The sequence below is a fragment of the Drosophila yakuba genome, chromosome X (assembly GCF_016746365.2).
Source record: "Drosophila yakuba strain Tai18E2 chromosome X, Prin_Dyak_Tai18E2_2.1, whole genome shotgun sequence".
In the NCBI taxonomy this organism is placed as follows: Eukaryota; Metazoa; Arthropoda; class Insecta; order Diptera; family Drosophilidae; genus Drosophila; species Drosophila yakuba.
Genome location: NC_052526.2, coordinates 14587116 through 14602015, shown reverse-complemented (window position 1 = coordinate 14602015; position 14900 = coordinate 14587116). Strand labels below are relative to the sequence as shown.

General features: G+C 42.2%; 4 protein-coding genes across 4 annotated transcripts; 2 read left to right on the top strand and 2 right to left on the bottom strand.

Annotated features, from left to right (window-relative positions):
* The first annotated feature begins 54 nt into the window (after window positions 1–54).
* On the top strand, window positions 55–6782 carry LOC6525440. Its single transcript, XM_002101239.3, has 3 exons — window positions 55–518; window positions 1384–1701; window positions 3779–6782. The coding sequence occupies exons 1-3, from the start codon at window positions 435–437 to the stop codon at window positions 5288–5290; spliced, it is 1914 nt and encodes a 637-aa protein (XP_002101275.1). The 5' UTR covers window positions 55–434; the 3' UTR covers window positions 5291–6782.
* LOC6525441 lies at window positions 1769–3623 on the bottom strand. Its single transcript, XM_002101240.3, has 3 exons — window positions 2494–3623; window positions 2222–2433; window positions 1769–2168 (listed from the first exon to the last, which is right to left on the bottom strand). Exons 1-3 carry the CDS (start codon window positions 3499–3501, stop codon window positions 1931–1933), a joined length of 1458 nt encoding a protein of 485 aa, XP_002101276.1. The 5' UTR covers window positions 3502–3623; the 3' UTR covers window positions 1769–1930.
* Window positions 6783–6835: 53 nt separating the features above from the next.
* Window positions 6836–9132, top strand: LOC6525439 (malonate--CoA ligase ACSF3, mitochondrial). Its single transcript, XM_002101238.3, has 3 exons — window positions 6836–7058; window positions 7120–7309; window positions 7403–9132. Exons 1-3 carry the CDS (start codon window positions 6981–6983, stop codon window positions 8977–8979), a joined length of 1845 nt encoding a protein of 614 aa, XP_002101274.1. The 5' UTR covers window positions 6836–6980; the 3' UTR covers window positions 8980–9132.
* Window positions 9108–10086, bottom strand: LOC6525438 (antigen 5 like allergen Cul n 1). The gene is made up of 3 exons (XM_002101237.3): window positions 9935–10086; window positions 9425–9837; window positions 9108–9364 (listed from the first exon to the last, which is right to left on the bottom strand). Exons 1-3 carry the CDS (start codon window positions 10046–10048, stop codon window positions 9148–9150), a joined length of 744 nt encoding a protein of 247 aa, XP_002101273.1. The 5' UTR covers window positions 10049–10086; the 3' UTR covers window positions 9108–9147.
* Between the last annotated feature and the right edge of the window lie 4814 nt (window positions 10087–14900).

Sequence of the window (14900 nt, the reverse complement as noted above, 5' to 3'; positions counted from 1 at the left end):
TTATCGATCGCCGTTACTTATCGATGACGATTGCAGCAGTTGCATGCAACCGTGCAGCGCATAAATAAATAAAGTCGACTTGCCTCTGCTCGCTTTTTGGGTGATTTTTTTTTGTGCTGCGGCTGCGCTTTTCGAAATTCGAATCTCGGGTATTCGCTGTGCGATATGATGTGATGTTTAACTATGAAGTGATCAACTAAATGCGAACGCGAAGCTATCGTAAAGCCCAATAAATCGGATGAATTGAAGGAAAACTCCAGAAATCGCATAGCCCAACTTCAGCAACAACAACAACAGCAGCAACAAGAACAACAACAACAATTCGGAATCAGAGGCGCATTGTGTGAGCTAGATCGACGAAGGAGAGGGAAAGAGAGCAGGAGACGAAGGAGAGTGGGCAGAAGGAGAGGAGAGGCGGAGGAGTGGTGCACAGAATGGATGTTGAAATACCTGTTTTGGCTGGATATCTTAATGTGCCGACCCAAACTGGATTTTCGCTAAATCGCATCTCGAAAAAGGTATGGAAAATCGCCGTATTCTCCGCCCTTTCATTCTAAATATTTCACCATTTATCGGGTTTTGAAAAACTGTTTATGCTGTTCGTAATTATCCTACAAACCTCAAGTGCGTAGTTTTCGACAAACCCCAAACAGGACCTATGTGTTATGTGAGTGTGTGTGTGTGCGTGTGCGTGTGTTTGTGTCTGCATACTTGTTGCATACAAATGAGGCCCACTGTGCGAGTGGAAGTGAGACGCACTAAGCAAGTGAGCGAAAGAGTTGCCGACTTCACACAGTTAGGGCCAACATACTAGCATCAAACAATGCTTCACGCATAGTTTTGATATTACTGATATTTTGAGATAGTTGCCATAACAAGAACTGAACAATAAAGCATTGTAATATCTTTAAACTTCAGATTTAATTGATTTTGTGAAATAATATATGTGATGTTTTGAAGTTAAAGTTAAATTCATATAACATATTACATAGCCTATGTTGATCTTGTGTGAGGTACTATTAACTTTACCCGCACTGTTGGAGTTTCAGATGGCACACACAGCTGGCGATTCATGCTATTTCATGGTATTTGTGTTTATGTGCGACAGGAAATTCTTGAGCCAGCAGAAAACTGGGGGAAAAGGGTGGTGCAGGGGGGGTCGCAACGAGAGGGGGGCAGGGTGAGGGTGAATGAGTACTTAGCGGTTTAGCCCATTATGTAAACCAGAATCTCTCAGCCCTACTCACACTCTACTCACATAATATTCAGCATTAACCCATGTAGGATAGTTTCGAATTCGTTATTGCTTATTCATATGCCACATTTGAATACTTTTCCTACAGAACGTTAGTAAATTGTTATCGTTTTGGAATTATTTTGCAGAAAGCATGCAGCCGCTACTGTTTGCTATTCAAGGCCAGTCGCCATGGGATCGCCCGCCTGGAGATGTGCGAGAGCAAGGAGGACCGCAACCCAAAGATCTTCACACTGGAGAACTGTGTGAAGATCACCCAGGAGCCGCCGCCCGAACGCCTCATCCACATCGTGAAGAGGCAGGCAACGCTCACACTGAGCACGAGTAGCGAGGAGGAGCTCAAGGATTGGATCACCGCCCTGCAAACGGTGGCGTTCTGTGACACCTCACCATCGGGCGGAATCGGTGCCATCGAGGAGGACAACGACCTCTACTGCAGCTCCTTTGTGAGTGTTGGATCATCTCTGTATAAGCGCACAAAACTTGCTGGGGTGTGTCGTTATACATAGTTGGTTAATCTTATTGCATTGCATATGTATTCAAAGTATTCACAAGAATTTTGCACTCTACAGGGCACATCCATTTCACTGATACACTTAATAAGGAAAGGGGTTACACTCTGCTCTTAGATTAATGTACTACCTTGCCTATGCACTTGCCTTTGCACTTGAAAGATTAGTAGCGTCGATGCAGGGGGCAACATCTGATTTCCGGATCGTCGATGGTGCGAAACGACAGCCAGTGATTATTTCCGGCAGTCTGTAGAAACTCCAGGTAACGCACAAAGGTGTCATAGCCCACAAACTGGACACGGCGACATTCAACCGTATGATGATGCAGAGCTCGGCGATCGTAGATCCAGATGCGATCAGTTTGTCCGCCTCGTCCCTGTAACTTTTTCCTCGAACCCCGCCTATTGCGAGAATTGCATAACCATTATGTTGCCAATCAACGACCGAGACTTACATGACCCTGATGGCTTTGTAGGCCTTCTTACTCACAAACGGAGTGCGGGACAGCATTTTCAGCACTGGCGGCCCACTATTGATTTTCTTTAGCAGACTCATTAGAAACGTGTAAGGCAACCAGTCAAAGCGAATGGCATCCATCATCAGATATGAATACTTGATGCGTTGTGGCCACTTGTGATTCAGCCAATAAATGGCGGCTAGAAAAACCTAAACATACGTTGTAGAAGTTGTAAACGATAAAGCTATTGATCGCGAAAAAAAACGCACCTCCATTTCCGAATTCACAGCCAGCGAGGATAAGCCCAGTAATCTCTGTACCGTGTCAGCTTCCAGATACAAATACTCCTTGCTGGCGGCAAACTGCAAAAAGAGAGTGCTCATGCGCTCCAGCAGATTCTCCACCAGGCGCATACCCATCAAATTGCCCTGCAGATATGTGCAAAATGCCCGGTCCGGAGTACGAGTGCCCTCATTGATTCCCGTCCAACAGTTGTTAATGAGTTCCTGGCAATCGAAGAACGTCGCAGCCCTGAAGACCTGCATCAGTAGTGTGGAGGACATGGTGTCGGCTGTCTCCAGACCCCAACGATACATGGCGACAAAGGCCCGGGCGGAGACCATCGAACTGGGCAGATGGTAGATTTCAGAAAGCGCCAATTCCGGTTGCCGGAAGAAGCTCGAGAGCACTTGCAGCACCATGGCGTGGCAGCGGAACTGCTTGTCCTCAACCACAACAATCAAACCAGGTCTTAGGTTCTTCTGGAACATTGTCAGCAATGCTTCGCCGGTTGCCTGACGCCGCGGACCTTTGGCTTTAGCCCAGAGTTTATCCAAACCATGAGCAATGGTTTCATCTGGATCCACTCTTATGGCCAGTTCTTTGAATGATATCTTCGGATAGCATATTGCCGTTGAGCTGGTGCGCAATTTATCTAGAATACGGTCAAAGTTGCCCACTCGCAGATCAAATGGCTTTTCCAGCAAGAAGGGTGTTTCAAAGGGCAGTTTATAGAGCTCATTGTTTTCCGTGTCTTCTGTCACTTCGGAGCTTTCACTATCGCTTGCATTTGTTTGCTCCGATTTACTTTCCATCGTATCCTCAGCAGAAGTCTTCTCATTCGGAGGATCCTCATTGCAAGGCTCATCACTGGGTGAGATTTCAGTGAGATTCTCCTCATAGGGTTTCTCCTTATTGGGATTTTCTTTATTTGTAGTCCCCTCATTGGGATTCCCCCTATCTTTATCCTTTATATGATTTTTAAATATTTCGGACATAATATTAGAGGATACATAATCGTTTTTAACGTTGAATTTTGGGTGTTTTTCTTTGTTTGGATTATTTAGTAAAAAACTGTAGAGAATGTATATAAATAAAGGCTCTAAGAAATATAATTTACACTGAAAAGGAAAAACAAAGCCATCTTTTTAATGTACAAACAAATACTGAGCATAAGAATGTTATAGTTTATATTAGTAACTATTAAATCTATTATTATATTAAGAAAAACCAAGTTCAACAATAATAGTATTAAACATTTTATAAATGTTGCAGGATGGCCTGTTCATCATCACGCTGATTCCATCCGAGGCCTCCATTCGCTGCTGCATTGAACCCAAGACGTATATGCTCCAGATGACGCCCACCGAACTGCAGCTGAAATCGGAGGATTTGGGCGCCACAATCGCCATGTGGCCATATCGTTTCATTAGAAAGTACGGCTATCGCGATGGCAAGTTCACCTTTGAGGCGGGCAGAAAGTGCACCACCGGCGAGGGCGTCTTCACCCTGGATCACACCAATCCGCAGGAGGTATTCCGCTGCATGTCCGCCAAAATGAAGTCGATGAAGAAACTGATTAGCGGCGACAGTCTGAGCACCTTGGAGTGCGGCGAGAATCAGTTTAGTGCGGCAGCTGGCATGGAGCCCGGCTCACGCAGCCCCCTGCCACCATCGCCATCGAGTAATCCCCATGGCGGCGAGTTCGAGATCAACTCGACGCAAAGCTGCATATCCCTGAGGGGCTTCATTAGCTCCAATGATTCGCTTAACAACTTCTCGGCGGGTGGAGGTGCAGCAAGTGGCGCCACAGCAACGGGAAGTACTGGTGGTATCACGCTATCCGTGCCCGCAAATAGCAACAGCAACAGCAACAACAACAACAACAGCAGCATCAGCAGCAGCAGCAGTAAACACATTCCCAACAAACCGCCACGCAAAAGCCCGACAACCCATTGTGATAAATACAGGAACATTGTTAAATATGAGCCTGTGGCCATAACGACAATATCCTCGCCATCCGCCACCTCCGATGCGAACAGTTCAGTGATACTGAAACCGCACGAAGGTGAATCGATATCCCTGCCGGAGACAACACCCGATCTACCGCCCGACTTGCCGCTGCGCAATGAGAGCGCCTCGAAGGCAGCACCGCCACCGGAGCGGGATTACGAGTGCATCGAGAATATCACAGAGGCGTGGCGCACAAGGGGCGTGGGCGATGTTAGGCACTGCGAACGTATGCCCATACTCTGCGATACCTCGGAATTTGTGCGCCAGCGTTCAGTATCGAAATCCAATTGTGGCGGCCAGAATACACCCAAGATCATAGACATCGATATCGGTGAGGGTTGCACCAGTGCCACGGCCATAAGTGAATCCAATTACGATCGCTTGGACTTTCTATCGCCGAACAACAAGACATCCAGTGGCTACAAGACCATTGTGAATGTCACACCCGGCAATCGCATACGCTGCAGTCCACCGCCGCCCAATGAATACGAATTGATCGCTAGTCCCGATACGGAGAGTTTCCGTAAGGCCGATGATAGCCATCGCGGCTACGGTGTGCTGCGCAAGGCTAGCACCACAACGAACAACAATAATCTAGGAATCTCCAATAGCAATATAAGCAGCAGCATCGGCGGCAGCGGCAGCAGCAGCATCAGCAGCAGCACCATCACCACTGCCACGGCCAACAAAAGCAGCCTGGAGGCGGCAGCCATCGATCATCGCAGCTACAATGGCCTCAACTACACAATGGTCAGCAAACCGAAGCGAGTGTAGAAAGCACTGAGGATTTGAGTAGCGAGGTGGCAAAGGATTCAGAGATCCTGGAATCGAACTGGGTGCAGTGGGGTTTGTGGTGTGGATCGGGGGTAGATAGTCCTAGTTTTTATTTGTCCCAGAACTGTTGCTGTTTTCAATTCAATGAAACAATCATGTTGGACTTTCCCAGTAATCGTCAAATGAATGACTATTTTTATTGTTATTTGACGCCAGATGAATAAGCTTGAAATAGCATTTGCTTGCAAGAAAGAAATGTATATGTATGTTAAACAAAAACAAAAAAAAGAAAATGAAAATAATCGAAATATTGAAAACAGTAACGTGCCAGTAACTTTCTACATAATTTCATTAATCGCATTTCGATTTTGAGTATAAGTGAAAAAGAAGAGACTGCCGAGTGCCTTATACAGTTCTACAAAAAGAATGAAAATGAAAAATGAAAAAAACAAACTGAAACCGGCTGGAAATCGAGGAAAGGAAGTGCGTCGAATCTCCAAATCAAAGAATCTGTCCTTTCCTTCGCCATGCCAAAAAAAAAAAGAATTACCATTCGAATCGTTCAATTTTTTTTTGTGTAATTGTTTTTTTTTTTTTCGTTAATTATGTTAAATTCGTAATCTGTGATTGTATTGTTAATTGTAAAGCTGTTACATTTTTAGCAAGCACTGCCCGCCACTTGATCGCACTCGAAAGCAAATTCCCCCGGCTCTTACTTAAAATGTAGAGTTTAATTGAAACGAAAGAAGAACAAACAAAGAAACTCAATTGAATCCTGGACGTAACGCAAATTTACAAAATGTGTATGCGATTTGTGCTAAATATATGTGTTTTTTGTATATTTCATGTAACTAGATTTAAAATACACACTGCAATTGTACTTGTTTCTCCGTTGGTTTATCCGTCCGTCTTCTCAAGGTTTTTGCTGCCATATAACATATAACATAAATCGGTTGCTTATTCGAATTGTTATTCCTATACGTTTTTGTATGTTAGATCATATAGCTGCCATAGGAACAAACGGTGTAATGCCATTATCTCAAACTCCCAAATCTCCCGAAAACAGTTGACTCCATTCGCTTGTTCAATCTTAGACTGTAAATATATAGGTTTCTTAAGTGTTTGTTTTTGAAAGTGGTTAAAATTGTCTAAATTGCACCTCCTCTCTTAGCCCTAAAATCAAGTTAACCCCCCCATCTAAAACCCATGCACGTTCGAGTTCTCAAGCCAGGATTGTTGTAAACGACAGTTTTGAGTATTATGCAAAGGTCACAACAAAAAAAAATCAAAATAAAAATAAAAATAAAAACCAATTAAATCGAACAAAGGAAATACCAAAAGAAAACTTGTGACTTTCATTTTACTTGAAATACATACATTTTTTTTTTTACTTACTTTACGTTTACGATTATGACTATTGTAATTATTAATTTTTGTGTCTGCAAACTATTATTGTGTAAATAAAGACCAACCAACAATCAAACCAATCGAATTAAAGGCGAACTTTTATTTCAAGTATGCCATGCCAAAAATCTCAGAATCGTTTTGGCTTTTCAAGCGATAGCAATTGAAAATCGGAGCTAAATTTACGGACAACACTCCGTACTATTCACTCAAAAAAAAAAAGCGCTTTCGCGGTCACACGAATCAGAAAACCAATTAGAAAAAAAAAAAACTACAAAAATAAAAGATGCTGCTACTTCGACGTTGCCACAAGTTAAAGTTGCGTCCATTGGTTCGCCTTTGCTCCGCCGAATTGATACATAAGGTAAGCAATCTAAACTAATTTATTATTTTCATTTAATATTGCGATGAATTTTCAATTTCAGGATGGCTTCATAGAGAAGCTGCGCCACAGTTTCGACGAGGATGAGCGCAGCAATCTGGTGGTGCCCACGTTCAAGAGGGCCATGCTCTATCCGGATGAGATCGCCGTGAAGGACATGACCGGCGAGTACACCTACTTCCAATTGTATCTGGCCGCCAAGCGTCTGGCCATTCAGATCTCCAACATATGCGGTAAGTGTGAAAACTATTTCACATCAATTTATTTATTTAATAAACATAAATTTATTTAATAAATGGTAAATATTTTTCTTTCTTTTTTTACAGGCAGCGCTTCGCTATCGAATGTGACATACTTGTGCTCGAACAACGCCCTGTGGATAGCCATACAGTGGAGCTGTTGGATATCCGGGCAAGTGGCGGTGCCACTGGAATCCGGCCAGGCGATGGAGCAACTGCAGCGCCAGGCATCGAGTTGCAAGACCAAGCTACTGATAGCCACACCGGAATTTGAGTCACTTGCCCAGGAATTGTCGCAGTATCTAAAATCGGCGACCATCATTTTGGATCACGCATTTGTGCCCACCGCCGAGAGTGTGTCCTCCACCACGATGTATGCCAAACAGCTGGTGGGCATCCAGGGTGTTATATTAACCGAAAGTACGCTGCCCAGTGATTTCTATGCCAAGGCACCGGCCATGCTCATCTACACACCCAATGCGGTCAATAATCCCAAGCCAGTGCTGCTCACCCATCGGAATATCGACGCACAGGTGCGCTGTTTGATCGCCAGCTGGCGTTTGGGACCCACGGACTGTATGCTGCCCATCCTATCCATGAATCGCATGCACGCCGCCCTGGGTGCCGTGCTCAATGTCGGTGGCAATGTGGTGCTGCAGCAAAAGTTCGACGGTCACAATGCGTGGAGTGCGCTCCTGGGCATTAATAGCCCATCCAAGCAGCGGGTTACACTGTTTTTGGCCATGCCCATTGTTTACAAGCGACTGATTGCCGAGTATGAGAAGATGTTCGCCAAGGACTCGCGTATGGTTGAGTACATTGTGAATCATTGCCGGCAAAAGATCCGTTTGATGGCCACCGCATACGCGCTGCTACCGGACTCGGTGTTCTACCGTTGGCGTGAGATTACGGGCCAAAACATATACGAATACTATGGCATGATGGAAACGGGCTTGGTTCTCGGTCATCCATTGGATGAATCGCAACGCGATGGGGCAAGTAATGGTGCAACTGTGCCGGTGTCTGCCGCAAACAGCAACGCTCTCAATGATTACCGGCCGGGCACGTTGGGTGCACCGTTGAAGGGAGTCACGGCCCGTTTGATCAGCAATACGGGTAACGAGCTCATCACCTGCAAGAACGAACTGGGCGGCACCGTGGACCATGGCCTCATACAGGTGGAGGATATCGGCGGTGACACCTCCTTGACGCAAACTGTGATTGGTGAACTGCAAATCGCTGGCTCCCATTTGGTGTCCCCCACGTTGGCCAGCAACAGCAACAATCCGGAAATGGAAACTGGAACTACAAACAATAAGGAGCAGCAGCAGCAGAGCACCCAAGATGGCTTCTTTAAGACCGGCGACATTTGCGCCTATCGCAATGGAAACTTTTATTTTCTAAGCAAAAGCAGCGATGTGTTCACCGTCGGCGGTTACAAGGTCTACGGTTCGGAGATCAAGAAGGTATTGATCTCACATCCCAACATCAACGATGTGGCTGTCCTGGGCATACCCAACAAGTTGTGGGGCCATCGCCTGGGCGTCATATGCATTGTATCGCCGGATGCGGATATTGATTTGGATGCCATCAAGACGTACTGCTATCGCCACCTGCCCGCCCACAAATGCCCCACCGTTTTCAAGACGCTCGTTTCCAAGTAGGGAGACGTAAGACTAGTTTTTAGTCAGCTATAAATTTAAGTGATTTCCAACTGTTAACCAAACCAAAAAAAGAAGCTCCTTTCCTTGTCATAAATATTATAGTAAATGGTCATAGTAAATATACATAATTCAGATTGAATTGCTTGAAGTGTATTTAAACATTTGCATTTAAGCGCAGAGCGGCGCATACCTGGGGTCAATGCCCTTTGGGCACGCACTGCCGGCCTTGGCGCACTCGTCGTAAACAGGTTGACCAATAAGATTGGTATACCCGTAGTTGCAGGCCAGGTTGTAATGCCTGAATTGACCCAACTTATAGGACACCAAGCCACAGCCCACGGCAGAATTGTGCTCGTTAATCAAAACGGTCAGGTGGCCAATCAATCTGAAGAAAAAAGTTAGAAAAAATATGGAAAATAAGCAAAAGAAAAAGTAAGTTACATACGCTAGTTTGTAAGGGTTAAATTTCTGCAGGTCCTCGGCGGCAAGGTCCTTTTCCTCGCCTGCCCACCACTTCACTGCCGACTCGAGGATCACCTCTGACGTCACATTTATCCCAAGCGAATATGTGGCCGCATAGAGACTCTGACCAGATTGCGGAAACTGCTCGGTATTGTGACACGCATCATGGGCCATAACACAGGCTTTGGCATTCAAGAGCGCCAACTTCTCCAGATCCTTGTTCCATTCGATTTTGGCCATTTTGCAGGCGGTCCGCTTAATCTTAGCCTGGCCACTAGCCCACTTTTGTCTCACCAAATTGTGCGCCTTGACCAGAAGTTTCCTATCCTTAAGATTCAGTTTAATCACGCTGGCGTCCTTGGGACATGAGCTGCCAAAGGATCCGTTTACATTCTGCTGCTCACATTGAAATGGAAATTATTAATATTACTTTACTATTACCATTGTTTAGTATTTTTTAATGTAATAGATCAGTTGGGTTTAGACCACTTACACACGCTATATGGGTGGTTCCTGTGGGACAGAGATCCTGTCTGCAAAGATTCTCAGCCAGACTTTGGAGTACCAGTGAAAGTACGAGTATATTTACCACCGTATAGCCTGACATTTTAGAATTTTTGTTTGGCCTTTAACAAATGCATTTTGCTTTTATATGCATGATATCGTTTTTCAATTAGTGTTATCTTCTTGCAATTGGCACGACATTACTTAAATTAAAAAATTAAATTAAATTAAAAATAGAAAATAGCTGTTAGTTATAGCCCATTTACATTTTACTCAATCCCCTTAAAACTGCAGAAGAACTGTCACGAGTTTTGTTTTGTTTTTGGCCAAACGAAAAACATTGCCACGCCCACTCCAGCGCCCATATATTACAAAAGCATGCAGAGATATGGTAGATTACTGCGTAATCTTTGTTTACAATTTTGTTTACGCCAATTTTTGTGTTAACGTGACGGGAACAACGTATTCGTAACGAAATTACCCTTTTTCCACTCTTCTTCTTCTTGGGAGCCAGATAAAGCCAAAAGGCGAATTCTAATTGGCAGCTAAAAATAGTAGGCGATGGGAAAAACAACAACCTATTTACAATTATTTTAAACGGGAGTTCGCACTGCACAGGAAAAAATATTGCTTTAAATAGTACATAAATGTGTAAAGGAATAATTAATGATTATCAGTACAATTCATAACTTTACATAAGCTTTTACAGCATATGTTTCTGTTAATACAGTTTCAAAACCACTCAGCTAAAACTAAATAATACAGTTTCAAAACCACTCAGCAAAGTACAACTGTTTATGGTATTGAAATTAAAGATCGTAAAACTCGAAAGTGCAATAATGACCAATGTAAACTTGTTTTTTTCTCAGTGTGGTGGATCTCCACTCGCCACTTAAGGAGCTTTCAATCTGCCGACATCAGGGTTAAATGTTTAATGTTATATGCCGGTGTGGATTGCCACCCAAAAAAAAAACTCACATGCCTCTTATGTTTGTTTAGATTTTTAGCATGTTTTTGTTTTGGTTTTGTTTTTCTGGGCCACGTTGTTGATTTTTTGTTTTCCTTTCTCAGAATGCCGTTGTGTTTGAAGGCCAATTACACAAGCCCTAAAAGTGTGTTTATTGGCCATAAATAAAAGATTAATTTAGGCTATTTATCATTACCGATAAAGGCAAACTCAAGCCGCATAAATCTATCAATTTTACTTCTTTAAAATAAAATAACGATTGTCTTTTAGCTTATTTAATCAAAGATTAGCTTTCAATAAAATCTGTCTCTTTTAACAAACGTTATTATTTACATACATATGCAATATGGACTTTTAAATATTGTTTACTTAACATATTAATACTTACAGCGCTCAAACACGTTACATTAAGTGGCTCTCAAACTGTAATTCGAAATCAATAGCCTTGTTTACCCGCCAAATTTTCGGGTCTTTTGTGTACCGAACATTTTCGAAAAGCAATGCCGAATTTTCAAATCTGTTTTGTGTTTGCCTACTTCATTTTCATTTTAATTTCCATTTCGTATTTGTTTTCTGGCCTAATCTTTGACGTAAAGTTGGACTGGCTTTTATCGCCAGCTTTTTTTGGGTTTTGTAACCCGCGATGGTCAGAAAGTCATGTGTTGTTATTTTTTGTTTTGGGCGTTGCTGTTGTTTTTGGCCTTTTATCAGCCATTATAAGCAGGTCGCTGATAAGGCGGCCGTCAGATGTAATTTAATTAATTACACGTAAAAAAATGCATTATAACAAACAAAACTATTACTATTCACGCATTTTGAAAATTTAAATATACTGCATGCAATTTTTAAAAACATTCTTCGTTTTTAATTATCATCCTTAAAATTAGAAGTAAACTTGCATTTTCTTACTGTGTATGAAAACCCTTTTAAGTTTTTCCACGTGAAATTTAGAGTGTTTTGAATTGAAAAAATGGAAGACCTACGACAACAACGTGGAAAAGGATGCGTTGCAAGTGGCACGTAGTCGCTGCCTTTTTCTTGTCTTTTTTTGTTCTTTTTGGTGCAGGCAACTGGAAAACTCACACGCAAACACACACACACACCAATGCACGACGCAATTAAATTTTATGTCATTTTATTTAGAGCCGCCGCAGCACGACTTCTCTGCCAGCGTCGACGTCGCTCCTCTGTCGCCGGTGTGTCGACGTGCCAAAATCCGCATACTGAAAGAAAAACTAGTGAGTCCGCAACAAAAACAACCCTTTCGCTTAACCCTCCAAACAGCGGTGTTAACAAACCAACTGTGGACAGTTTAAAAAGTAGAAAAAATCAAACGCATAAAAAAATTACATTTTTATAAACTCAAAATAATAACTATCGAATATTGAATTCAAATTTAAAATAACCTTTTGTTCTAAATATCACATAACATAAATATTACATTACATAAATGTTGCATTACATAAATGTTGCATTACATTCCATGTTATTACTTTCTATTTTGCGTAAAACATGAATAGTCAACTGTTGTCATTGCAGAGGGTTAAAACAGCTTCCAACGCGAAACTAAAATAATTTCTGCTCACATGTTGCTGTGCTTAAATTCACTATTTATTGTTTTGAACTTTTTTTTTGAGCCGGCGTTGGGGCGCAACACGTACGCCAAAAAACGGAAAGGCTGGAAAAACAATAACAACACTCACAGACACTCGCTCATCACTCACATACATACATATGTGTATGTACGCACATCAATATAAATGGCGTTGCGGAAATCTGAAATGGCATCCAAACTGTGGAACTGTGAAACTGCGGACCTTGAAAAGCGCGACAAGAAATACTAGAAACGCAGAAGCAGAAGAAGAAGCAGAAGCTGATGAAGAAGAAGCAGAAGAAGAAGCTGAAAACACAACAGCAAAAATTCGTGGAGCATGGAGCACAAGGCTTCGAGACGAGACGATCTTGTCCAATATTCTAGGGTACCTCGAATCGCACACGTGTGTGTGTGTGTGCTCGACAACGATCCACCCATTCCAATTGGAACCCAGGCACACGCCCGAAAATCACATAAAACAGAAACAAAATCGCGGTAGCGGACTTACAATTACAATACAGTGGGCACTAGCTAAGGTGGCAGTCTAAAGAAGTACTGAGTACTAAATGTTCCTAAGAACACTTGCTTTAAGTTTTAGATTTATGCAACTCTTTCATTTATAGATTTTCAGCATTTCATCGAACTTAAAAAATGTTCTTTTTAAAGCCAAACTTTCGAGTATCTACTGTTTTTTTCACCTCTTTTGCGCGCGCTTTTATATTACGCATTTTAATTTTCGGCAATTGATTTTTGGAGCTACTTATGTATGTATATTATATGGTACATAGATGTCATGTGGATCGTGGGTGTAATGTTAAATGCTATTTGTGACGTCATTAGACACAGGTCGTGTGGCTCCAATTTACGTTGTTTATTTTTCTCATCTCCCACTTCCCCCCTCCCACTGTTTAGTTTTGCAGGTGCAGCGGCAAATAGATTAAAATTTATGTATTTGTAGCGGGCGCATGCTAAACTGCACACACCCTATACATACAGACATATGTATGTACATATGTATATACTATATGTCTGAGACCCTGTTTTCGTGGTCATATGTTTGCAGTTGTTTTGTGTTGCTTTTGTTGTCCCTGGACCTGGTGTTACGTGACGGTCGGAAAGTCAGCAGACAGCCGATGCGCCGGTCGAATTGTTCTCGTTGCAAGCACACGTCCACCCCGAAACAAGTGACGTTTATGCGGTGTTAAAAATCACGAGAATATTATAAATATATGAGAAAATTATGAGAACAATATGGGAATATTATAAGAATATTAAGAGAATATTATAAGAATATTATGAGAACGTTATGAGAATATTATGAACAGCTATTATAGGTATGTCAAGTACGCATCTAGTATTATCAACAAGTTTGTTGATTCGAATTAATAGAAATTGTAACAGTTTGCATTAAAACACTTATGTACATCAACAGTTATTGCTTGTTTGTTTTAGGAATACCCCAGAAGCAGAACGTTCTCGCCCAAATGCTCCATTATCTTTATAAACGAATTAGCTTCAATTTATCTCGAGTTCACCGCCGCATAATCCGCATTGGAAACTTCCCGGCCGCTCACATGTTTTGGTTTTCCGTCTGTATTTTCAAGTTTTTGCCTCCGCAGAGTGCAGTGCACTCAGCTTGCCGCATACGAAACGGTAAAGTGGGGGGCCTTCGATTTGTTGTATTGTAACGTAAAATGTTGCACTTCTTGGGGGGACCAGTGCTTGGAAAACTGTAAGGGGATTTATGAAAGCATTGATCTTGATGGGCAGTAAAAACTATTAAAACGAAGCCAGATAATAGCGAACTAGTGGAGCTGATAATTCCCTTTAATTTTTACCGGCCTCTGATATATCCATTTCGGATTTACTCCCCCCCTTATTAATTTTTCGGTAGTTTCTTTTTGTTTTCGTTTTTTTCTTTTTTGAGTTTTTTTTGGGTCCAAGTCCACTGGCGCTTATTTGATCAAGACTATTATACAATCTTACACGTAAACGTACATACATACGTATATATGTATGTATGTAACTAGACTGTTTGGGTGTTTACAGTGAAGGTACCAGAAATACTACTCCACTGCGAAGAATGATCAACATATAACGTATCCTTTTAAACAATTTGGAGAAAATTACTTAGTTTTAGGTAACTAAGAATGCTATTCCCTCAAAATAATCTGTATCTAAAAACAGTCTTTTGATACTTTATGTTTCTAATAAATGTTGTAATGATCCTATTACACTTGCCGCACACGTATGGGTGTAAACATGCGTTGTGCTGTGGTGTAATGAAGTAGAACAGCAACGGAAAAACAGAAACTATTGGTGCGTATGTATGTAACTTCATGTGCGTGTACGTGTGAGTGTGTGTGTGTAGAGGGCACTTTTGGGGGAAGTGTG